The following is a 25,154-nucleotide window of genomic DNA, read 5'->3' as shown; positions in this document are numbered from 1 at the left end:
TTCTAGAAAAAATTATGATGGAAGTCTACAGGACACATTTGAACATGTCAGTGGCATAAAAAAAAGAAAAATGCGAAAGGAGACTGTGAACAAATGAAGGAGATATAAAAGGCTTACTGCACGACCTCATTAGGCTCCTGATTCATGCAGGCGATTTGTGAAGCTTCAAGAGACTGGAATATGGACTGGGTATTATTTAGTGTTAAGGAGCTGCTGTTAATCTCGTTAGGTGAGATAATGACATAGTGGTTACATCGGGAAAATAAAGTCCTCATCAGTTACAGATGCATCATTATTAACAGATGAGACGGCATGCTATCTAGGGTTTATCAATACTTTAAAAAAACTCCAGCAAGGAAAGGGGGTGGGGTGGAATAGGAGAAACATGACTGGCAAGATGTTGACAGCTGCTGAAACCGGGAAGCGCGAGTTTATTGTCGTGTTCTCTCTCCCTTTGTGTATATCTGAAAGGTATAACGCGAGACCTTTTGATTTTTCACCTTAACTAAGTTTCTGAGAGACTATCTAAACAGCACACAAGGGGCGGGAGGCGGCAGGTCTTGCTCTGTCCTCGCGGTCCAGGTGAAGGGCTCTCGGGGGGGGGGTGCGTGGCGGGCCCCTGGCCAGGCCTGCCGCTTCCTTCCTGACCCCAGGGACACACCCAGGATCAGGAGCCACCCTGGGGTTGCAATCACATCAGAAACAGATCTGGAATAGTCAAGGGGGCCAGGTGGAAGCAGCCCGCCAGGCGAGCCCCTGCCTCGGCCTCCAGAACCCCGATCAGCTGGGCCATGCGCTCCCAGACCCGGGGGCTGGACACAAGCCCCGCGACCTCAGACCTGCAGCTCAGGGACGAATACGCTGTAGAGCACCCCTCTGACAGGCACCGTCGTGTGTGTCTATGAAGCACGAGGGGCCCAATGCCTGGGGCGCAACAGGATTTTAACACCGATTTAACGGCAGCACATGTTGCGAACGGCACACGTACAGTCCGCGTTGTGTGTCTGAGTCGGTGGGGACGGCGGGTGCCAGCGTCTGATGTCGGCCACTCCCCGGCCGTGTTGGCTTTGGCAGCCCCTCGTGTGTGTGTCTGTGTGGAGCACGGGACTTCAGACGCTCGGCCCGTTTCCCTCCCTCGGTTCTGCTTTCAGCGTGTGTGCCTGACGGCGGCTTTCCCTGTGGTGCACTCAGGTGGGGGCCACGGGCCTGGAGGCAAGACAGACCTCGGCTCTAACTTGGCTTCACCTCTGGGAGTGGCCGTGGGTATGAGAAGTCAGTGAAGCTGGCAGACAGCAGGCTTCTGATAATGCCCGTGTCCTTTTCCCTACCAAGGAGGACCCTCAGGCTTATTATTTCCAATCCAAGGCATTCGTAATGCCCAGTAATAGGGGGCTCAAAAAAGTGGAGACTTTCTATGAAAAAGCCTGCCTGATTAGCTGACACGCTTTCAGGCTCGGAGAGCAGTCCATGCTATGGAAACGCCTCTAACTGCAAACACTGGGAAACCATCTCCGCTTGCTTCCGTGAACACCACCACTCGTGCCGTCTTCTGTTATTTTTGCTGAGTAAAAAGATGGCAGTGATCAAGAAAATTCGGTAGGTAATCAACTTTCATGGATTATCCCTTCTTTCATAAAACTGAATGTTTTAAAACCAGCCAAACAAGAAAGAATCTAGAGATTTTAAATTCTTGAAACGATGGACAGGAATAGATAAAGATGATGTGGTACATATATACATATATATTACTCAGCCATAGAAAGGAATGAAAAAGGAATGCTATCTGCAGAGATGTGGATGGACCCAGAGATTGTCATAGAGACTGAAGTCAGTCAGAGAGAGAAAAATATAATGTCACTTACTTGTGGAATCTATAAAAAATGGTATGCATGCATGCCAGTCATGCCCAACTCTTTGCAACCCCCATGAACTGTCTACGGAATTTTCCAGGGAAGAATATTGGAATGAGTTGCAATTTTCTACTCCAGGGGCTCTTTCCCACCCAGGGATTGAACCCATGTGTCTTGCATTGGCAGGTGTATTCTTTACCACTGAGTCTGGGAAGCCCAGAAAAATAGTGTAGATGAATTTATTTGCAAAGCAGAAATAGTGTCAGATGTAGAGAACAAACCTGGTTACCAAGGGGGAAGGTGATACCATGTAAAATAGGTAACTAATGAGAACCTGCTGGACAGCACAGGGCCTCTACCCAGCGGCCTGTGGCAACCTAAGTGGGAAGCAAATCTAACAAGGAGAGGATGTAGGTATACGTTCAGCTGAGTCACTTTGCTGAACAGAAGGAAATAGCCCAGTATTGTAAAGCAACTGTACTTCAATCCTCGATCAATCTGTCAATCTCTGGAACATGTCATAGAATCATTAGGAGTCTCATTCATTAGAAAAACATCAGCTTATCAAGCATGTCAGCTGCCTTCAGCACTGTCCCTGTGTGTGTATCACAGGAATTTGCCCCAAGGAAGGCTGCATTCAGGGCCCTGAAGCCAGAGCAGAACCATCGTGCTTTACTACAGCCCTGGCTTCACCCTGCCTTGTTCTGTGGGCAGCAGTTTATCTGTCCCAGTCTGATGCCAGGCTCCCGGAGGCCAACAGCCCTGTCCAGGCCATGCTGGTGTGGCCGGACTCCAGCGCCAGTTCCCGAGCCTAAAGGACACGCAATGAGTTACTGCTTTTGCCTTTGCTGGTTGCGGTTCAGCCACTCGGCCGTGTCCGGCTCTTTGCGACCCCGTGGACTGCAGCACGCCACGTCGGGAGCTACTATTCACTCCTTTTGCTCTGCTCTCCAAGAGGAAACTCATTCGGTCCTCTGTGGATCAGGAAGGAAGTTTTTTAAATACTTGCATATTGTTGGCAGTGCTGGGCCCCCACTGCCATGCAGTTTTCTCTGCTCGTGGCGAGTCGGGGCTGCCCTCTCGCTGCAGTGTGTAGACTTCTCACCGCAGTGGCCTCTTGGGTTGTGGAACACAGGCTCAGGGCCCCTGGGCTTTGGTAGTTGTGATGTGTGGGCCCAGTCGTTGGGGTACACAGGCTCAACCACCCTGTGGCATGTGACATCTTCCTGGATCAGGGATCGAACTGGTGTCCTTTGCATTGCAAGATGAATTCTTGACCACTGGACCATCAGGAAGTGAAGCCCCTCAGTCATGTCTGACTCTTTGCAACCACATAGACTATAGCCCACCAGGCTTCTCCGCCCATGGAATTCTCCAGGCAAGAATCCTGGAGTGGGTTGCCATGCCCTCCTCCAGGGGATCTTCCTGACCAGGGATGGAACCCAGGTCTCCCAAGCTGTAGGCGGACGCTTTACCGTCTGAGCCCCCAGGGCAGCCCAGAAAGGAAGATTCTGTACAAGAAAACATTGGCCCTCTTGAATCCTGCGTTACACGAGTTAAGTTCTGTGGCCGTTGGCAAGTGTTTCCCTTCACCCTCATGTATACACCTGCTGCTGTTTCTGGGCCTTCCCCATTTCCGTGACTTTACCCAGTTTCTGGAATGTTGTTGGGTCAATAAATGGCCCCAGATAAACATGGCTCCTTTTTCCTGCATGTTGCCTCAGTTCTGTTTCAGTGGAGAGCCGAGGTACCCTGCTAGCCTTACAGCCTTGGGTAAGGACTGCAGGTTTCCTTTTTACATCTTCTTAGTGTGGAAACATGCACAAGCTTTACTGGTTTCAGGAATTCCCTGAGCTGGAGGAGGTGCCCCTGAGCCCCTAGATCAGGAACCAATCACTCAGCACCTCACCGAACCCGCTGTGTTCCTTGAACTAGGTAGGAAAAAACCACCTCTGTCAGTTCAGTCTGTAAACTCAGTTTTTTCTTAATCCTCCACTACTTCAGCGTCATTTCAACTCGAGCTTGGGGATAAGAATTAGAGACGCTAACAAAGAAAAGGCAACAAAGACAGAACTTACTTACATCACAACGAGGATGCCCAGTAGTGAAGCCTACGCTGCCAAGAGTCACTGAGGACCTTCAAGCTTCAAAACAAGTGTTCCAGAGAAGAGATGGTCTGACGTTCTACCACTGAGGGCCAGGATTGTACCCGCCAGCAGAATTATCCCCAGTCCCTTGTTCCTTCCTTACCAGGTCATCCTGTTCCTCCCACTCCATGCTATCCAGCTAAAAAGCTAATATTTGGTGTCTTCCTCCAGCCTCTTGGAGGAATTAATTATATGCTAAGGAGTAGCTATATGCTATTAATGCCCTATTGTAATGTAGTTTAGGACTTCCCTGGTGGCTCAGATGGTAAAGAATCTGCCTGCAGTGCGAGAGACAGGTTCTTCTCGGGTCAAGAAGATCCCTGTAGAAGGAAATGGCAAGCCACTCCAGTTTTCTTGCCTGGAGAATCCCACGGACAGAGGAGGCTGGCGGGCTACAGTCCATGGGGTCACAAAAAGTCAGACACGACTAGTGACTAACAAACTGAGAAAGGAAAGTTGAATTTAATTGGAAAACCAAACAGTAACGCAGTGTGCGCGCCCGGGTGTTTGGGAAAGGCGGCCCTCTGGCGCCCCCTCAGGGAGCAGCAGTTATAACCTCAGCAGCTCACAGGCTGAGGTCTGATCTGCTCCGTCCCGCGCCGCGCTGGGGGCCGCCACCGGCTCAGCCACGGCAACAACGCGAAGCGTTAGTTTGCCCACAGCAGGCTGTTACCAGCAAAGAGGACTGTGGGCTAATCCAAGAGATCCCGAGGATGGGGCTCCAGCTAGGAGACTGGACCTGATTATGCAAACAGCGAGGTTTGATTTGAATTTAAAAAACCGAACCCAGGGAGGCAAGCTGAGGACTTAGGTTTCAAATGATGTTTTTTTCAAAAGGACTTTGATGCCTGTCCCCTCAAACAAATAAGATCCCCCAGGTTTACTGAGTCAGTTGCTTGGAAGGAATTTGCGTCCCTCAGGGCGGGCTGAAGCTTAGCGCCCCTGAGTGACAGTACTGAGTGTCTTTCTTTTCCGTTTCTCCTTTTTCTTAGTGATGTCCACTGTCCTACAGTTGGTATTCTTAACATGTCTGTGTGTGGGAGCAGAAAGGTCAAGGCCACAATTGTGAGCAGGAAGAGACAAAGGCAAGAGAGATTTTATCAAGCTGCAACACGGACCCCTCAGCACTCCCAAAGCACGAGAATTTTGTTTAAAAGACGGGGAAAGCTTGAGCAAAACGTTGATCTCCACATCTGCTGGCACGCTGATCTCCACATCTGCTAGCACGTTGATTTCCACATCTGCTGGCACATGCTGTTTCTGTCTGAAGCGTCGCTAGCACCGCACACGCGTGTGCACACACGCACACCTCCCTGCCTTGCCTGCCTAATTCTTCTTTAGCTTTCTGTTTAGATTTCCCAGACCCTAAGTCTGAGAACCGCTTCCCTCTTAGCATTTCCCATAGGACCCTGTACATTCTCCAGCACAACGCCTATCACGGAATAAACACTTCACTACATGAGAGCTCCATGAAGGCAGGGACCAGATCTGCCTTTTTCCACCATTCTAGTCCCGGTTCCTGGAATGGCAGCCAGTAAGTGAATTCCCATGAGTCTCTGTAAGACTTCTTTGTGTGAGCCTTTGTGTATCTCTCTGAATAATGTCTGTTCAGTCTGGTTGTTCGGGTTGTCTACTGTACAAGAACATCTAGAGAATTGGGAGGGGAGGCTGGAATGCAGCCCACGTTCTCATCACCACGCCATTGTCACCAGTTTGGATCCCACTTGGAGGAAGAGGTGTCTTTTTCTGATTTGCGGTGCTGCACCATACAGGCTTTGAGCAGCCCAGCTCTGAACAACACTTTATGTCTTCAAAAGAAAGTGGGAATTTTCCCTCCCATTCTTAGAAAGGCTGGGATGGAGTGTTTTTAAGGAAACTGTTTAGGTCCTCCAAAGTGAAAGGGGCTCAGTCGTGTCGGACTCTTTGCGACTCTATACAGTCCATGGGACTCTCCAAGTCAGAATACTGGAGTCGGTAGCCCTTCCCTTCTCCAGGGGATCTTCCCAACTCAGGGATTGAACCCAGGTCTTCTGCATTGTGGGCGGATTCTCTCCCAGCTGAGCCACGAGGGAAGCCCCTCCGCAGGCCATCAAGGCCGAGACTCTGACCCCATCGGCGGCCAGGCCGGCCCTCACTCTCCTCCGATTTCTGTCTCCTGCAGGGTTTGGGATGGCCACGCCAGCGACAGTGGGCGGGAAGGTCTTCCTGATCGTCTACGGCCTGCTCGGGTGCTCCAGCACCCTCCTGTTCTTCAACCTCTTCCTGGAGCGCCTGATCACCGCCATCGCCCACGTCACGAGGTGGTGCGGCGCCCGGTGGCCGGGGAGCCCGGGGCGCGCGGCGGCCGGGAAGCCGTCGGTGCGCGTCGTGCTGCTGGCCCTGGGCGCTGGCTCCCTGGCGCTGTGCGGCGGGGCCGCCGCCCTGTACGCGGCCGCCGAGGGCTGGGGCTACCTGGACGCGTTCTACTTCTGCTTCGTGGCCTTCAGCACCATCGGCTTCGGGGACCTGGTCAGCGGCCAGCAGGCGCGCTACGACGGCCGGGGCCTCTACCGCGCGGCCAACTTCGTCCTCCTGCTGGCGGGCGTCTGCTGCCTCTACTCGCTCTTCAACGTCGTGTCCGTCCTCGTCAGGCAGGCGGTGAACTGGGCGCTGGGCCGCGCGGCCGGCGCGGGCTGCCGGCGGGGCCGCGGGAACGCCGTGGGGCCGGGCGGCGGGGGCGGCGGCCGGGGCGCGCGGCGCCTCTCGGGCGAGGCGGTCTCCATGAAGGGCCTGCCGGCGGCCAGCAGGGCCTCCCCGGCCGTGCTCCAGAAGCAGCTGTACGAGGCGGCCGATTCGCGGGCCAGCGCGCCGCCCGCGGACGACGGGTTCTCGGGCGGCGTGGGCGCCTTCGCCGTCATGAACGGCAGGCTGGCGGAGACCAGCGCCGACAGGTAGGAGCGCGGCGGGGCGCGTGCTGCAGCGGCTCCTTCCCGCCTGGAGCCCCGCTTGAGCGATGTCCTCTCCAGCAGGCTGCCCCTGTCCAGGGCTGCGGGACCGTGACGCCTCCGTGCCGCTCTCCTACCTTCATCCTCCTTTAAGTCTAAATTCACTCTTCAGAGATGAACCACACAAGCAGTCAGTACGTGCTCTCCTGACTCGTCTTGCTCCAGGATTTGAACCCAAGAGAGGGACGGCTTGCTTAAGCCTCGATTTCCTGCTGTTCTGTTCTTCATCTGGAAATACAAATCCTGAAGATGCGAGTTCTCCCCTGGAACTCCGAACGACTGAATTTACAGCCTCTCCAAGGCCCTTCAGCGAAGGGAGAGCAGGACCTGGTCCAGAAGGCAACTGGGCTTTCTTTTTGCTGAGCTGCCTTCCGAGCAGGTGTTGCTGGGGTGCTACGGCTAGGAAATCACCTGTCCCTCCTTTCCTGCTTATCTGTTTTTGTTTCTCTGTTCTTTTATTTTTAAGATCTTAACGCTTGACTCGGAGAAGGCAATGGCAAGCCACTCCAGTACTATTGCCTGGAGAATCCCAGGGACAGGGGAGCCTGGTGGGCTTCCGTCTACGGGGTCACACAGAGTCGGACACGACTGAAGTGACTTAGTAGCAGCAGCGCTTGACTAAGGTGCCTGTGGGACCTCAGCATTAACGTTAAAAAACCAAAATTGAGCTTCGGGCCTTTAAATTGCAGCAAGGTGATGGGGAGGGTCCAATCTTGTCACTGAAGACTGGAGCTTACCGTGTTCCTTTGAACGGTCCCGGAGACCACTGCATTTTTATCAGGGCTTGGGGCCCATTGCAGAGATAACCACTGTCTATTTATTAAAATGGAAAATTTAATAAAGCCTCATTTTATTAACAAAGATTACATGAGTGCTCATTCAGGATGTTGGTGCAGAGTGCTTCATTAAACAGGTACTTACTGCACTCACAGAAAATGGAAATAAGAAATTAACCTTTAGGGACTGTGAACATCATCTTGGATTCTTGGCTGGAGAAACCTTCCGGACCTGATAATGAACCCTGGCTTCTCCTGTCTAATCGTCTGGGTCCTGCCATGTGGGGCTGTTAACAAGCCTGATGATGTTGCCTGGCGTGTTGTTAACGTGGCCCCTGCCGCCAACGAGGGCTGGTGATCTTCATCAACACAGAAGGTTCAGGGCATGAGGGCAGGGTTTAGAAGAGATAGCTGCTGTTTCTTACACGGTAAGAATGGTGTCCACGTGGCACTTTCAGAAATGAGGAGGAAAGATGGGCCCCGTAAAGAGGATAAAGCAGAAAAGCCCTGCCTGGTGAAACTGAACTGTTGAGCAGAAGGCATCAGACTGGGAGGACCCTTAGGAACCATCTCATCCAACCTCCTTGCTTTTGACAGAGGAGAAAAAGTCCTGAAGGGATTGCCTCTCGTCTGGGTGCTCAGGCTGATGGTGAGCAGCAGGGAGAAGCACTCTGGTCTCTGATGAGGTATGGGCTCTTGGCCCGTGATCCACCCAGCCTCAGAACCCGCAACGGCTCCCTCTCCAGGCTGTTGACTTTTCTTCCAGCTGGTAAACCCAAATATTTTCTTTAAGATATCAGGAGTGCCCTAGAGCCAAAGTGGGATAAGCAGCAGCCCTAGGCTTTGAACTTAGGGCTCCTGCGGCTCCAAAGATCAGAGCCCTTCAACAATTACTTTGTAATACACTTGAAGGGCAGCAGCCTGGGGTACTGCAAAACCTTTGTTAGGAGCCTCTGATCATAAACCCATCTCGCCTGGGGCTTTGCCCTGCAGGAGGCACTGTGGGGCAGTGGGTCGTGGGGGTGGAGCTGGGTCCCCATCCCTAGGGAATTTCTTTTATTTTTAAAATTTTTATTTTATTTTGGAGTATAGCCAACTAACACTATTGTGATAGTTTCAGGGGAACAGCAAAGGGCCTCAGCCATACATGTACATGTGTCCATTCTCCCCCAGACTCCCCTCCCATTCAAGCTGCTTTGGGAAGAGAGGTAGGAATCTGTGCTGCACCAAAAAGTCCAAGCAGGGGGCAGGCCGGAGGACTGGGGTGAGCGTGCCGCTGACATCTGAGGAGGTGGTGACCTTCTGAAACTAAGGCTGAGTCTGAAACGCTCCCAACAGCCCCGCCTCCACGCTCACAAGCTTCAGGTGACAGGTATCCACAGCACACTGCCAGGAGCACACGAGCACAGACACCCTCTCTCAGAAGGGTGCAAGGAGAAAAGGTAAACTTCAGGATCAAACTGCCCTGGCCCCGGCAAATCAAGGTTCATCCTAAACACAAGGCATTGCTGCAGGACTGCCAGCCTGAGGAGCACCGAGGGCAACCAGAGCAGCAGCCAGCCTCAGAGCCAGCCCAACTGCTAGTAGATTAATTCAAGTATTCACACCACGCATCCGTCAGGAGGAAAGGCATGCCCGGGTCTCGGCATAAAAGCTCTGCCTCAGTCTCTCCTAGCACACACAAGACGCCCAACTTTTCAGAAAAAGTCATGAGGCAGGCAAAAAGTTTAAAAAGAGAACATTCTCCAGGACAAAGCAACTATCAGATCTGAAACGAATGTTAGAAATATCTGGCAGGGAATTTAAAATCACTATGAGTCAGTTAAAGATTCAACAGGGAGAAGTGGACATCAGGCAACCTCAGACAGGTAATTTCAGTAGGGAGATGGAACATATAAGAATCAAGTCGAAATGCTAGAAATAAAAAGCACAGCAACAGAGGTGAATGGTGCCTTCAAGGGACTTGTTAGTCGACTGCCGCAGCCAAGAGGAGAATCCATGAACTTGAAGATAGAAACTGCTCAAACTAAAATGGAAAGAGATGAGAGTGGAAACGAAAAACATGCATCCAGGGACTCTGGGACAGTGTCAGACGGGTTACCCCAGAAGACAGTGAGGGCAGAGCAGAAGGTACTTTTGCAGAAATAATAGCTGACAGCTTTCCAAAATTAATGACAGAAACAAGATCCAAGAAGCTCAGAGAACACCAGCAAGTAAATATATATATGTATTTACATGCACACCTATATGTACAGACACATATATATAAACACATGTAATACACACACACACACTGGATGTATCTAGGCATATATTCAAATTGCAGAAAACAAAAGACGAATCTTGAAGACAGCTAGAAAAACAGGTACATTCACAGGCACAAGATAAGAATTAGATCTCATCAGAAACCATGCATATAATAAGAAAATGGTATGACATCTTTAAAACGCTGAAATTTTAAAAAGAAGCCCTGTCAATCCAGAATTTTATATCCATGAAAAGTCCTGCAAATGGGGAGGAGAAGCAAATATTTTCTCAAACAAAACTCTAGAGAATTAATTGCCAGCAAATCTACCTTTCAATAAATGTTTTTTAAATTTCTTTAATATTTTAAAACAATGAGAGATAAAAAGCATCGAAGAATTCAAATTAGTGAAAGTAGAAAAAAGTAGTGAAATAGCGAATTATCATTAGAAGCCCACAGTGGTCGTTGCTGCGGGTGAAACCGATGGACGAATACCAAAACTAGCCATGTAAAAGTTTAAGCAGAACCAGGGTATATGCAGTCTCAAAGGATCTCCACCAACTACCGAAATATTTAGGCATTACAAAAAGTACTTTACGGTGGAGAATTTTAATAACTTTGCAGCGGAGAATTCTGGCAGACACCACTTCAATCAAGTGAGCAGAGCTAAAGTGCATACCGACATCTGAAATGACGAGTTGAGACGGGGGTAGCATCTGAGGCATCCGTGCCAATGACGTCAGTCTAATCTCACAGACAGACTTAAACTGAGGGACATTCTACACAATTACTGACAGGTATTCTTCAAAAGTCTCAAGCCAATGAAAGACAAGCCTAAGGAAGCATGTGGGATCCTTCATTGGATCCTGGAATATAAAACAAATGTTAGTGGACAAACCAAGGTGACGATCAGTAAATTCTATAGTCTACTCAACAGTATTATGCCTATGTTACAGTCTTGGTTTTGACAATTGTTCTACGGTTATGGAAGATGTTAAGTAAGAAGTTGGATAAAAGGTATGTGGAAACTCTGAACTTGACTGGAAGTCTAAAATTATCTCAAGTAAAAAGTTAAAAAGGAAAAACCCAAGACTGTCTCGAGTTTGCAGACAACCAGTCACACCAGGGCGTGGGCTGTGACTTGAGTGCAGCGCCCCTGAGACTACAGTTCGGTTCTCAAGCCCTTGCAGGTCTCGGCCTCCCTCGAAAGCAGAAGACTTAGCTGGTAATCCATTGATTAAGACACTGCCCTGCCAACACAGGAGATGTGGGTTCGATCCCTGGTTGGGGAACTAGGAACCCACATGCTATGAGGCCAAAAATTAATTAATTAATTAATTAAAGAAAGCAGTAGTTGTTTTTTTTTTCGCAGTAGTTTTGTGAGTGGGCACCCCAGATCAGCAGCAACAGCAGAAACGGGGCACTGGGTGGGAATGAAAACTCTCCGGCCGCACACCTGACTTCAGGAATCAGAAGCTCTCACGGGGAGAGGGAAGGAGAGGGCGAGATGCAAGGAGAGAGTAACACGGAAACTTACGTGACCGCGTGTAAAACAGATGGTCGACGGGAATGTGCTATATGGCTCAGGGAACTCAAACAGGGGCTCTGCACCAACCCAGAGGGGTGGGATGGGGAGGGAGGTTCAAACGGGAAGGGACACATGTGTGCCCAGGGCTGAGTCATGTGAGGGTTGACAGAAGACAGCAAAATTCTGTGAGGCAATTATCCTTCAATTAAAAAATTTTTTAAAGAATCAGAAGCTCTGAGGGTAGGGCCCAGAAATCTTTAACAAATTTTCCAGGCATTTTATTCCCCAATAAAGAAATCTTTCCTGAGCGTGAGCTATAACGGACAGGAAAGAGACCCTCCTCGGGGCCCAGCCTATGACCCCCTCAGGCTGTGCTCCTGTGGCTGGAAGCCAGTGCCTCCCAGAAATTAGCATCGTCTGCACCTCAGAGCCATTTCTAATCATCTTAAATTTCCCAGGCACCCAGATAACTCCTCTGGGAGCTATGCTCCCTGAAAGTTATTAGATGCAAGTAATGATTTAGCCTTCTAGATTTAGGCAGAAGGCAGTGCTTTTTTGTTTTCAAGGGAATTTTTTTTAAAATATATCATCTCATAGTTGTCCTTTGGTAGAAGATTTCTGTGTATCCCTTGAGCATTTGCTGATTGAATTTTGTTTACTCTTCCCAGCAGCTGGCCTTGGAATTTAAGTCATTGCAGAATTCCCTGCCATCAGGAGCCATGCATCCAAGTATATCCTGTGTGCGTGCGTGCTAAGTCACTTCAGTTGGTTCCGACTCTTTGTGACCCTATGGACCATAGCCCACCAGGCTCCTCTGTCCATGAGGTTCTCCAGGCAAGAATTTGGATTGGGTTGCATGCCCTCCTCCAGGGGATCTTCCTGACCCAGGGATCAAACGCACATCTCTCTTGTACTGGCAGCCGGGCTCTTTACCACTAACCGCCACCTGGGAAGCCCTCAGTATGTACTACCTTCCTCAAAAATCACCATAGTTCCCTAGGAAGATTGTTTTTAATGCCGATTTTCAGGACTTTGCCCAGACCTTCTCCATCAGAACCTCTATGGGTAGAGCCAAGGAATCTGCATTTTTAATTTTAATATGCATCCACCCTCCCCATAAAAATGAGTCCTTTGGCATGTTAATATTTCAGAACCACTGCCTGGTGGAGTGAGGCGTGGGGAAGAAAAGGGCCAGTCTCCGTTTGATGAGAAGAGTTCATGGACACCTGAGATTATAAATTACAGCAAAGCATTGTGCATTCAGGTCGGTTGGGCTGATGGCCGTTGAGATAATCAAAAACCAGCATGGTGAATCTGTTCACATGATACCTTCTTGACTTTGTCTAACCCATACATGAACGTGGGCACCACCCCATCTGCTTCTCCACGTGCATTATAAACATTCACCACTGCTTTCTCCTGGGTCCTTGAAAGTCAGCTCAATATTTAGCATGTCTCAAGACCTGCCCCGGTGAGCTGCTTTGAAGGTACAGCACAAATCTCAGGCAGCCCCTAACTTCAGGGACACACTGAAAGCACATTATATAACCAAGGGTTGAAAACAAAGCATCCGAAACATTTCCACGATGACCAGAGAATCGTGAGAGTCCATGTAGACTTAAAGTCAGGGAGGTCTGCGTGGAAAAGTGGGCAGGAAGCAAGGGCTGGGAGAGCCGGCGTCCGCAGTGGGGAGCTCCGTGCAGAAGGCGGGGCAGGCGAGGACCGGGCAGGGTCACGGCTGCGGGGCAGGAGTGTCTACATCAGGGCCGAGGCTATGAGCGCCACCCCTGCCCAGGGAGGTCGGGATTGGAAGCAAGCTTGAAGGCAGAGGAAACTGCCTGCTCATCTTTTTCCGGAATTCTTTTTTCCCTCCTCTACGGAGAGTCAGATGGTGACTGCAGCCATGAAATTTAAAAAAACTTACTCCTTGGAAGAAAAGCTATGACCAACCGAGTTCAGTTCAGTCCAGTCGCTCAGTCGTGTCTGACTCTTTGAGACCCTTTGAGTCACAGCACACCAGGCCTCCCTGTCCATCACCAACTCTCGGAGTTCACTCAAACTCACCTCCATCGAGTCGGTGATGCCATCCAGCCATCTCATTCTCTGTCGTCCCCTTCTCCTCCTGCCTCCAATCCCTCCCAGCATCAGAGTCTTTTCCAGTGAGTCAACTCTTCGCATGAGGTGGCCAGAGTATTGGAGTTTCAGCTTTAGCATCAGCCCTTCCAATGAACACCCAAAAGCAGAGACATTTCTTTGCCAACAAAGGTCCGCCTAGTCAAGGCTATGGTTTTTCCAGTAGTCATGTATGGATGTGAGAGTTGAACTATAAAGAAAGCTGAGTGATATATTGTAAACTAATTAGCCTCCAATTAAATTAATTAATTAATTGAAATTTTAAAAAATGAAGCTGAGCGCCGAAGAATTGATGCTTTTGAACTGTGGTGTTGGAGAAGACTCGTGAATCCCTTGGACTGCAAGGAGATCCAGCCAGTCCATCCTAAAGGAGATTAGTCCTGGATGTTCACTGGAAGGACTGATGTTGAAGCTGAAACTCCAATACTTTGGCCGCCTGAGGGGAAGAACTGACTCATTAGAAAAGACTGATGCTGGGAAAGATTGAAGGCGGGAGGAGAAGGGGACGACAGAGGATGAGACGGTGGGATGGCATCACTGACTCAATGGACATGAGTTTGAGTCAACTCTGGGAGCTGGTGTTGGACAGGGAGGCCTGGCGTGCTGCAGTCCGTGGGGTCGCAGGGAGTCGGACACGACAAAGCAACTGAACTGACTGATGCTGATACTGAAGGGGAGTCTGCCCTGACTCTTCTCTTTCCTTTACTAGAATCCCTTCCCTTCTTGGTCATCCTGGGTCCTCTGGAGCTTTACACTAGCTGCAAGGACCTTTTACCTTTTACATTCTCTGTGCATTGCTGATCTCCTGGGAATGGAAGGTAGCGACCAACATCAACACCTCTTAGTCCTGGAGAAGGGACGTGGGACAGGGGAGAACGCTGAGCTGAGGCGCCATCTGGGAGGATGGGCCGGCAACCGCCCATGTGTTAGCCGGGGCTCCACGGAGAAACAGAGCTCACAGGTTGTGCAGGCACAGGGATCTGTTTTAGGGGGCTGGCTCATGCAGACGTGGGGGCTCGCTCGTCCAAGTCTGCAGGGCAGGCCGGCACGCTGGGCCCGGGAAGGGCTGACAGTGCGGCTCTGGCCCAAAGACGGTCCTGGGCAGAACGCTGTCCTCCAGGGACCTCAGTCCTTCCTCTTGACGTCTTCAACTGATTGGAGGAGGCTCACCCACATTTTGAAAGATGACTCAAGGTCTACCAATTTAATGTTCATCTCATCTTAAAATACCTCCACTCCAGTGTTCTTGCCTGGAGAATCCCAGGGACAGGGGAGCCTGGTGGGCTTCCATCTATGGGGTCACACAGAGTCAGACATGACTGAAGTGACTTAGCAGCAGCAGCAGCAACATCCAGACTGGTGTTTGACCGAATATTTGGGTACCTTGCCTAAACCAAGTTGACGTAAAATTGACCATCATCACATCCACTAAGTCCCTCAGAGCTGAAAGCAAAAGAAAATCAGAAACTCTCCTAAGCCCTGAAATCCCCTCCAATAGGGCTTCAGAGAGGCTGCCTCTCCGCTCCCAGGGAGGGCGGCACTCCTCTGAGTGTCCGGGACCCCCCCCACCCCCGCCACTTTCCCTCCGCTCAACGGGCAGCTGGTGGCTGCACCTGCACCCCTGGGATTCTCCTGCTCCCTTCACACAGTCAGCGTCTTTCCCCAGGGAGCCATCCTCTGTGTTCAGTTTTCCCTGCTCCAGCTGCCAGGGTGGTTCCCATCTCCAAGTGACCCGTGAGGGGGAGCCCCGAGGCGAGAACCTTGGATGCTTCTCTTCCCTAGTTCAGCTGGGAGACTGAGGAAGGGACAGTTCTGTCCTCGGAAGGTGGCGGCTGCCATCTGTAGTCCCCCTCTAACCTCTTTCCTTCAGCAGGCACCCTCTCTGAGCGCACACTCGCGTCACTCGGGAACCGTGAAACATATGTGACGCTCCGTCCCTGTCTCCGGGGCTCTGGCCCGGTGGGTCTGGGATGGCACTTGCTCGTGAGTATTATTTAGTAGCTTCCGTAGTTGTTACAAGAGAGGCTTGCCTGATGTACTGAGTTTATGCTGCATAAACTGTTACATAAATTCTGTGTGTCTGTGTATTTTTTATTTTCCCTGAGATACATTTTGTAAGATTTGTTTTAAAATTTTTAACGTGGCTCAGGGGAGAGGTGCTTTTTTCCCTCAGTCAGCCTCAAAAGAAGAACATGAGTAGGAGGGTCAGATTAGACAGTCATCCTGGCCTCCTGAAGGTGGCTTCCTGAAGGGTGGCCTCCTGAAGGGTGGCCGCGAATGGGCTCTTCTTTGTTGGAGCCACATGTCAAACCACAATTTTCAAAAAATTAAAATAATCATTCTCAAATATACACTGAGCAAAAATAGATTTTTTTAAATAGAAGATATCTTTAACTCAGTGAAGGAACAAAAAGGAAAGAAACATGAGAGATGACAAATCGTTCAAAGGGCGATCGGAGGTGCATCACGCACATGTATGCACACGCGCAGTGAGGGAGGATGCTGGAATAAGACTGCTGAGTTAGTTACAGAGCGGGCTAATCCCAACGTTTATACAGGACACGCCACCAAACAACAGCAGAACACATATTTTTCAAGTGTTCACGGACCAGTCTCCAGGATACACCATATGTTAGGCCACAAAATAAGTCTTAATAGAAAGTTGAAATCACACTGAGTGTCTTTTCCAATCACAACAGACTGAAACTAGAAACCAACAGCAGAAGGAGAAAATCCCCAAACCTGTGTGAGTTACATAACGCTTACACAGCCAGTAAATCAGAAGAAACCACGAGGGAAATCAGCGAACGTCTTGAGACAAGCAGTAATGAAAGCACAGCATCCCGACACTCGCGGACCGCGGCGGGAGCAGCAGGGAGAGGAGTGTTTGTAAATGATTACATCAAGGAGAAGCAAGATCTCAAACCCACAACCTAATTTTGCACCTCAAGGTATTATTCATGAACACGGTAAACCCAAAGTTAGCAGATGAAGGAAATAACAGAGCTAAATAAAATAGATAATACAACAATAGGAAAAAATAAGCAAAACCAAGAATGTGTTCTTCAAAAAAAATTTAGAAACTGACAAACATTTAGCTAGGCTGACTAAGAAACAATGAGAGAAGACTCAAATAACTAAAATTTAAAAATGAAACTGGGAGCATTACTATTGATTTTACAGAAATAAGATTATAAGAGAATACTATGAGCACTTGTGTAACAAATTGGATAACCCAGGTGAAATGCAGAACTGTCTAGAAACACGCAATTTACCAAGACTGAATCACAAAGAAATAGAAGGTCTGAATAGAGATTGAATGCATAATCAAAGACTTCCCAACAAAGAAAAGCCCTGCACCAGATGGCCCCCCTAGTGGAATCTACTAAACATTTTCAAATAGTGCCAATTCCTCTCAAGTTCTTCCTAAAAACCGAAGCAGAGGCAACACTTTCAACTCATTCTATGACACTGCATTACTCGGAACCTGGAAAAGAACATGACAAGAGAACTATAGAATGACATCCCTCATGAAGATCAATGTGAAAGTCCTCAAAGAAACCCCCAAAACTAGCAAACTGAATTGAACAGCATCTTGAAAGGGGTATGCGCCGTGACCAGGCGGAATTTACTCCAGGAACGCAAGGGTGACTCAGCGTGTGAAACGCGATCAATGTAAACACAGCACGTGAACAAGATGGAAGGCGGAAGACACACGCCATCTGAGTTGATGCAGAAAAACGCAGTTGATTCGACAAAACGCAGCATCGTTTCCTAAGAAAAACATTAACAGACTCAGAATATAAGGAAACTAGCTCCACATAATAAAGGCCAAATATGAAAACCCACAGCTCCTATCATGCTCGGTAATGAATGACTAAACGCTTCTACTCTAAAAGCAAGAACAAGACAAGAATGCCCATTTCAGCCACTTCTATTCAACATATTATTGGACGTTGTATCCAGAGCAATCAGACAAGACAAAGATTCTAAGAGAGAAACATCTAGTTTAAAAAGGAGAAGTACTCAGTACTTTTTGTTGCTTAATTTCACAAGGATCTTTTGACAAATACCTCTTGAAAAAAATCAAACATTTATTTGAAATATAATGATTTCTTCTATTCTTTGTCAATTATTTTTCCTACAAAATTCAAGTAAAAATGTAATTAGTTTTCTAAATGTCATATACAGATTTATCCCATGTTTTCAATAGCTTTATTTCTGCAGCTATTTACCTATCTATTTATCAGATTCCAATGCCTAAAAAGGTGTCTGAAATTTTGTTCAGATGTAAACCTGGAAACACACATACCTAATATGCTGCTGCTGTTGCTAAGTCGCTTCAGTCGTGTCCGACTCTGTGTGACCCCATAGACGGAAGCCCACCAGGCTCCCCTGTCCCTGGGATTCTCCAGGCAAGAACACTGGAGTGGGTTGCCATTTCCTTCTCCAATGCATGAAAGAGAAAAGTGAAAGTGAAGGCACTCAGTCGTGTCCGACTCTTCTCGACCCCATGGACTGCAGCCTACCAGGCTCCTCCGTCCATGGGATTTTCCAGGCAAGAGTACTGGAGTGGGGTGCCATTGCCTTCTCCACCTAAGATGCTAACAGTAAGTAATTCTGTGTTTTACTGTGGCTGACTGCTGCTTCCTGGTAGCTATCTGTTGTTTTTAAATATTCAATAATTAAAATAGAAAACAAAATCAATTCAGTAATATGTAGTGGGAAAATCAGATTTCTGTTTGAATACTGGCAAGTGTGTTAACTCTTCTGGCTTTCTGCTTCCCCTTCAGTGAAACAGAATAATTATGCCAATCTTACAGCTGAGTTGCACAGCTTAAAAGATTTAATGTCTGTAAAATGACCAGATGTGCCTGGCTCAGAGTAAGCTCCTAAAGGAACCAACTTTGACTCTGTTGTTGACGTGTCACAATCTCCCTCCTCTTTGAGAGGCATCCTGACAGCTGTCTCCTTTTCAGCTACCACTGTGCCTGCTTGGCCAGCCATTCTGCACTGCCTCTCCTAGCTAACACTCCTCAAAGAGACCTCTAAATGAGTTTTAAATTATTGACTATGAGTTACTAAAGCTGAAAGAGAATCTAAGGGGAATGGCTGGCTTTACTCTAGCGTTTATGGCATTTTAGGCCCAAAGCTGCGGCTGTTCATTCAATCATCCATTCATTTAGCAAACAAAGATGGAGCCTCTGCCGCCGGTCAGGTGTTGCCCTGGGCATCAGAGGCAGAAAGGTGAACGCGGCCCAGCCCAATCTGCGGTACTGACCATTTGGTGATGTCTGTGTGTGAAGTCATCTCTTGTGTTGTTGAAAAAGGGTATTTGCTATGATGAGTGCATTCTCTATGCAGAATTCAGTTAACCTTTGCCCTGCTTCATTTTGGAACTTGTCAGAGGATTGGCGTCTGACGCGGAAATGGGTGTTAAGGTGGGTTGCCCTGCCCCTGAAGAGCTGGGTCAGGTCAGTCCACAGCCCTCCCCTCCCTTCTCCCAAGACTTCTGTGAGTTCCAGCGGAGCCATGGCTTTGGTGGTCAGCGCTGACTGAGATGCTAGTGGCCTGATGGTTTATGCATAGGCCCTTGGGTGCCGTCCTGTATGGGCACCAGCATGCTTTGTCGGGTGGGCCCTCACAAGCACACAGGCGCCGTCCTTTCAGATTCTCTCCTCTCGCCTTCGTGACGCTTCATTTTACGTGTCAGCTGACTGGGCCACCAGATGCCTGGTTATCTGGCCTTTGAACTACACCACCAGCTTCCCTGCATGTCCAGCTTGCTGACGGGAGATCACGGGATCTCTCAGCCTCCAGAGTCCCATGAGCCAATTCCTCATAATAAATCTCTTTGTAGAGCTTCCCTGGTGGCTCAGATGGTTAAAAAAAAAAAAAAAAATCTGCCTGCAATACAGGAGACCCAGGTTTGATCCCTGGTTAGGGAAGATTCCCTGGAGACAGGAATAGGCACCCGCTCCAGTATTCTTAAGGACAGAGGAGCCTGGTGGGCTACGGCCCATGGGGACACGACTGAGCGACCAGCACACACATCTAAATCTGCACCTGTGTGCTTCATGCAGCATCTGTCTCCTGTTGGTTCTGTTTATCTGGGCACCCCAACCACGCCTCCCTGCCTCACCGCACCCTCTCGTGGATTATTCTGGAAACTACCAATTTGCCTCACCGTTTATGAGGAATCTCCGTATTTCCTTTTCTTCACTGTCCTCCTCTTTTGAATTATGCACCTTCAGTGTGAAAAGGGCCTGTTGTTGAATCTGATAAATATCTCCAATTAGCTTCACAAAGGAGAAGAATTATTTTGAATTATCGCTGAGAAGGGTGCCATTATATAGTGCAGTCAAAGCTCTTTCTCTAATATCTTTCTCTGACTTGTTGGGAGGCAGGAATAACCAGTTACAATAGTCTATTTGTTTTTCGATCCAGATCATTTCCTGTTTCATTTTTTTTAATTTTACTTTTTTCTCAGATTAGCAGTAGGTGCTGGAGGGTTGAATCCTAATATGGTTTGAAGCCGGCGTGTGAGGCAGTCAGCTTCTTCCTATTGAATGTTCTGAGGATCTATCCTCTGTGCTGAGGGCACGGGTACGATTGTTCTTCATCTCAAGAAATGGCCACTTACTCAGAGGCTTTCAGAGAAAACTTTAAGGAATATCCCTCTATCAGTGCCATTTTTAGAGCCTTACTTAGAGTGATCCTTAACCAGAACCCTCAATATAGGGCATGCTACTCAGCAGACATTGTCTTTAAGTTACTTGATAAGTTTCTGAGCCTACATCCTTTTAAAATTAGATGCGCTGGGTCTCAGTTGCAGCGTGTGGGATCCAGCTCCACGACCAAGGATCAAACCCACGCCCCCTGTGCTGGGAGCTCAAAGTCTTACCGATGGACCGCCAGGGAACCCCTGAGCAGACCTCTTAGTGAGCCTGTCGGCTCAGCGCAGGGCAGCCCCGATGGTCACCTCCAGTCCAGACGCTTGCTGGCCCTCCAGGCACTGAGCCGTCTTTGGCTGCAGCTTCCGTGGAGGTGAAGAGACCGGCCTGCAGACGTCACAACCTTCCCGCCCTAGAGTCCCTGCTGTCTTACTCGACTGAGCTACTTCTCGCTTTTCTTGATTTCCTGGTCCTTCCTGTGACCTGACCTGGGTCGCTGTGCTGTGCTAAGTCACTTCGGTCGTGGCTGACTCTGTGCGACCCCATGGACTGTAGCCCGCCAGGCTCCTCTGTCCATGGGATTCTCCAGGCAAGAGTACTGGAGTGGCTTGCCATGCCCTCCTCCAGGGCATCTTCCTGACCCAGGAATCGAACCCACGTCTCTTGTGTCTCCTGCATTGGCAGGCCGGTTCTTTACCGCCAGCGCCACCTGGGAAGGCCCACTTCCCAGAAGTTGCTGCTATCAGTCAGATGAGGCAGCTCCACGGTTTCTTCCTGCCTCTGTTGACTCTCACACGTTTTCAGCTTCTAAATACACTTCGTAGCAGCTCTGCAGTTCTGGCTAGCTCCCCGCAGCATCTAAGCTGAGACCTGAAAGTTAAGTAGGAGGAAGATATCCCCAAGCAGAGGTCACGGGCCCCCCAGGGGCTGGCTGAGACACTGAGCAGCCATCTGTGAAGTGTAGAATGTGAACTTGACGCTGCACCCCAGTTCTAAAACCCTCTGTATTCTCCTCTGAGAAAAAGATGAAAATCAGGTTGCGAGCCAGCATGTCTGGTTGCACCTGGCTGCCCGTTAGTGATGTGGTCTCGAGCACCTCATTCAATGTCTCTGAGCCCAGCTTCTCATCTGCACGTCGGGGGTGTAATAGGATAAACTCAAAGCATCCCGTGGGGTCATCTGAGCCCCTGAGAAGGTGGCCGGTGGGCACTGGGTAAGAGCAAGTAGAATCCAAATTAGATTTATGTCATGTATTGGGATCAAGTGCCCGAAGCGGGTGCAAGTGAGGAGTGGGTGAGCAAGGAGTGTTGGAGAGGGAGTGGGGGCAGCTTGGGCGCTTCAGAGGAGCAGCACTTCCAAAGGCAAGATAAATATGAATAATAATATATTTAATTAATCATAATTAAAATTACAAGGAAAATCTATTAATAATCCGACCACTGGGAACTATTTGGTTGCGTGGCGCACCCTGCTGGTGGGTTTCTAAACTGCAGGTGCCAGTCACCTGCTTGTCACCCAGCTTCAGGAAACACACCCACAGGCCCAAGCAGCCTGAGCGCTAAAGCTGGGGTTTGCTTTCAGTGGCAGGTTATCAAACTTCCAGTCATTTTACCTACACCCTTTATTTAAAAAAACAGTTTCACATAAATATAGACAGTGCTTACCACAGGCCAGGTACTGAGTCGTTCTGTGAGTGAAAAAGTTGGCTTTAAACTCAGCATTCAGAAAACGGAGATCATGGCATCTGGTCCCATCACTTCATGGCAAATAGATGGGGAAACAGTGGAAACAGTGTCAGACTTTATTTTTGGGGGCTCCAAAATCACTGCAGATGGTGACTGCAGCCATGAACTTAAAAGACGCTTGCTCCTTGGAAGGAAAGTTATGACCAACCTAGACAGCATATTCAAAAGCAGAGACATTACTTTGCCAACAAAGGTCCGTCTAGTCAAGGCTATGGTTTTTCCAGTGGTCATGTATGGATGTGAGAGTTGGACTGTGAAGAAAGCTGATCACCAAAGAACTGATGCTTTTGAACTGCTGTGTTGGAGAAGACTCTTGACAGTCCCTTGGACTGCAAGGAGATCCAACCAGTCCATTCTAAAGGAGACCAGTCCTGGGTGTTCATTGGAAAGACTGATGCTGAAGCTGAAACTCCAGTACTTAGGTCACCTGATGAGAAGAGCTGACTCATTGGGAAAGACTCTGATGCTGGGAAAGACTGAGGCGGGAGGAGAAGGGCACGACAGAGATGGTTGGATGGCATCACCGACTCAATGAACATGAGTTTGAGTAAACTCCAGGAGATGGTGATGGACAGGGAGGCCTGGCGTGCTGCGGTTCACAGGGTCGCAGAAAGGTGGACACGAGTGAGCAACTCGACAACAAGAAGCAGAGCGCCCTGCGCTGGGCACGGGTGGTGGACGGGGTCGCCATAGTTTCAGGCGCACAGCAGCGACTCAGCTGCACACACACACATTCTCACTCGTTGGTTTAATTGGAGCACAGTCACTTTACAATGTTGTGTTAGTTTCTGCTGCACGACAACATGAATCAGCCATATGTATACATATATCCCCTCCCTCCTAAGCCTCTCTCTCATTCCCACGATCCCGCCCCTCTAGGTCTGGGGAGAAGCTTCCTTCCTAACTCTAATACATGGACTCTATCGATCTATGTTCTAGGTCCTGGGATCTTTCCTTGCCCCTGTGAAGCTAGTTTCTGAGTCTGGCTTAGGAAGCAGAAGCTCATTTTTCTCTGCTTTGCACCAACAGATTATAAATTTTGTGAGCAAAATGTGACCATCTGATATAGAACAGAATGAGGAAGCCAGGAGAAACTTGTGCATTAAAAATACTACTAATAATAATTGTAACTGATGTTTAAAATTTTAGTCCTGAAACAAGGACTCTGTGAGGGAGTAACGGTTTTTTTTTTAAATTTTATTGGAGTATAGTTGATTTACAATGTTGTGTTAATTTTAGGTATACCACATGGTGATTCAGTTGTGTGTGTATATATGTAAAACAACATATATATATATATATATACACACACACAAATATTCATTCTTTTTTGGGTTCTTTCCCCATATATGCAGTAGGCCCTTGTTGGTTATCTATTATATATATATATATATATATGTATATATAGACACACACATTAATAATAGTGTGTGTATGTTAATCCCAAGCTCCTAATTTATCGAATGCAAAAATTTGAGTTTCACAAATGCAGAACTGAGTCACAAAGGGACTTAAATAGCTTACCAAGACCACACAGCTCCTCAGGGAGAAGGCCAGGAAGGAGATTGAAAGTGGCAGCCTACACTCCTAACCCCTGAGCTGACTGCCTATTCAGCTGTCCTTTTTTAAATAGATGTAGTATATTGTGAAGAGAGATTCTGAACTGTTGGTTTCTTCCTATATGTTGATGGCTGTCAGCTAAGTGAACACGGGAGTCCGTGACGGGGAGAAAAGAGACGACCAGGTTTGCTCTGTGTTAAGAAATACTTCTTAGTGAATATCCTCCAGAATAACTTGAGACTATTAGCCCATGTTCTTCAAATGTGATGCCGTCTCAGAAAGACAACACTTCTTCAGATTACACACAGATTGCCTGGACAATCTGCACAACTCTGGAATCGTTTTCAGCAGTCATGAAGGGACAGGTGTCTTGCCCCTAACCTATCGCATCATTTCATACGTGAAGCAGATGCCAGATTTGTTAGTGGAGCCTGATTGTATCAACACTTTGCAGTGTAACGTTTTAGTGGTGATGAAATGGAAACAGCAATTTCCTGTTGTGTGTTAGATAAATGTTTTCAGTGTTTCAAAATTGGGCGGGGGGTTGCGGGACAGATCAGACAAATCCATCTCTCTAGTTCAGCGTTTTGAACACCTGCTATGGAAGTTTCTGGAGACTAAAGGCTGCTTGCCATCTTTCTTTTAAAGGCTGTTTTATGTTACAATACTGCTCCTGTTTTATGTTTTTGATATTTTGGGCAGGGTGGCATGTGGGATCTGATGCTGAAGCTGAAACTCCAATACTTTGGCCACCTGATGCGAAGAGCTGACTCATTGGAAAAGACCCTGATGCTGGGAAAGACTGAAGGTGGGCGGAGAAGGGGACGGGACGACAGAGGATGAGATGGCTGGATGGCATCACCAATGAGATGGACATGAGTTTGAGTGAACTCCGGGAGTTGGTGATGGACAGGGAGGCCTGGTGGGCTTCAGTCCATGAGGTCGCAAAAAGTCGGACACGACTAAGCGACTGAACTGAACTGAATGTGGGCTTACCTCCCCAGCGTTGGAAGGGAGTCTTAGTCCCTGGACAGCCAGGGAAATCCCCGCTTTGTTTCTCTCTGATGTCCTGATGGATGTAGTCAATGAGGATACAAACCCGGTGACAGATGAGGACTTTTAACACAACATTCGGCATTTTGCCCAGATGCCACAAGTCATCAGGAAAAAAACAAACCACCAGATTTACATGCCTCATGAGACAGCTTCTCAGATGAGCAGGTTAATTCCAGAGACCAAATTAGACGTGAAACGCTGGTGCAAAGGTGTATGTCAACCCCACGGTTCCTAAAACTATTCCGGTTCCTGGAGAAGCTAAGGCAAGGTCTCAGTTTGATTTTGGCCTATTTAAAATTGTTTATATCTTCACAATTGTCTTTGACAGTCGAGTTCATTGTCTTAACTTGTTGACAATAACCTAATAACTGCGATTTAAACATTTTTTTCAAGTGCAAGTTCAATAAGGCCGGCGTCTCGCTTGTAGGAGCATCACGGCCCGTCCGCTCGCACAGG

At 48.5% G+C, this 25,154-nt stretch overlaps 1 protein-coding gene across 1 annotated transcript in view; it reads left to right on the top strand.

The window, feature by feature from the left end:
• KCNK13 (potassium two pore domain channel subfamily K member 13) overlaps positions 1 to 7,820 on the top strand; it is a 107,124-nt gene extending 99,304 nt beyond the window's left edge. The window contains exon 2 of the mRNA XM_055436653.2: positions 6,159 to 7,820. Coding sequence (XP_055292628.2) covers positions 6,159 to 6,931 — 773 coding nt within the window. The 3' untranslated portion in view covers positions 6,932 to 7,820. The remainder of the gene's footprint in view (positions 1 to 6,158) is intronic.
• Positions 7,821 to 25,154: the final 17,334 nt, after the last annotated feature.

Source organism: Moschus berezovskii, chromosome 9 (genome assembly GCF_049115385.1).
Source record: "Moschus berezovskii isolate FMDL1 chromosome 9, NW_MosBer_1.0, whole genome shotgun sequence".
In the NCBI taxonomy this organism is placed as follows: Eukaryota; Metazoa; Chordata; class Mammalia; order Artiodactyla; family Moschidae; genus Moschus; species Moschus berezovskii.
Note: the sequence above shows the minus strand (reverse complement) of the source record. Positions and strands in the feature narration are given on the sequence as shown.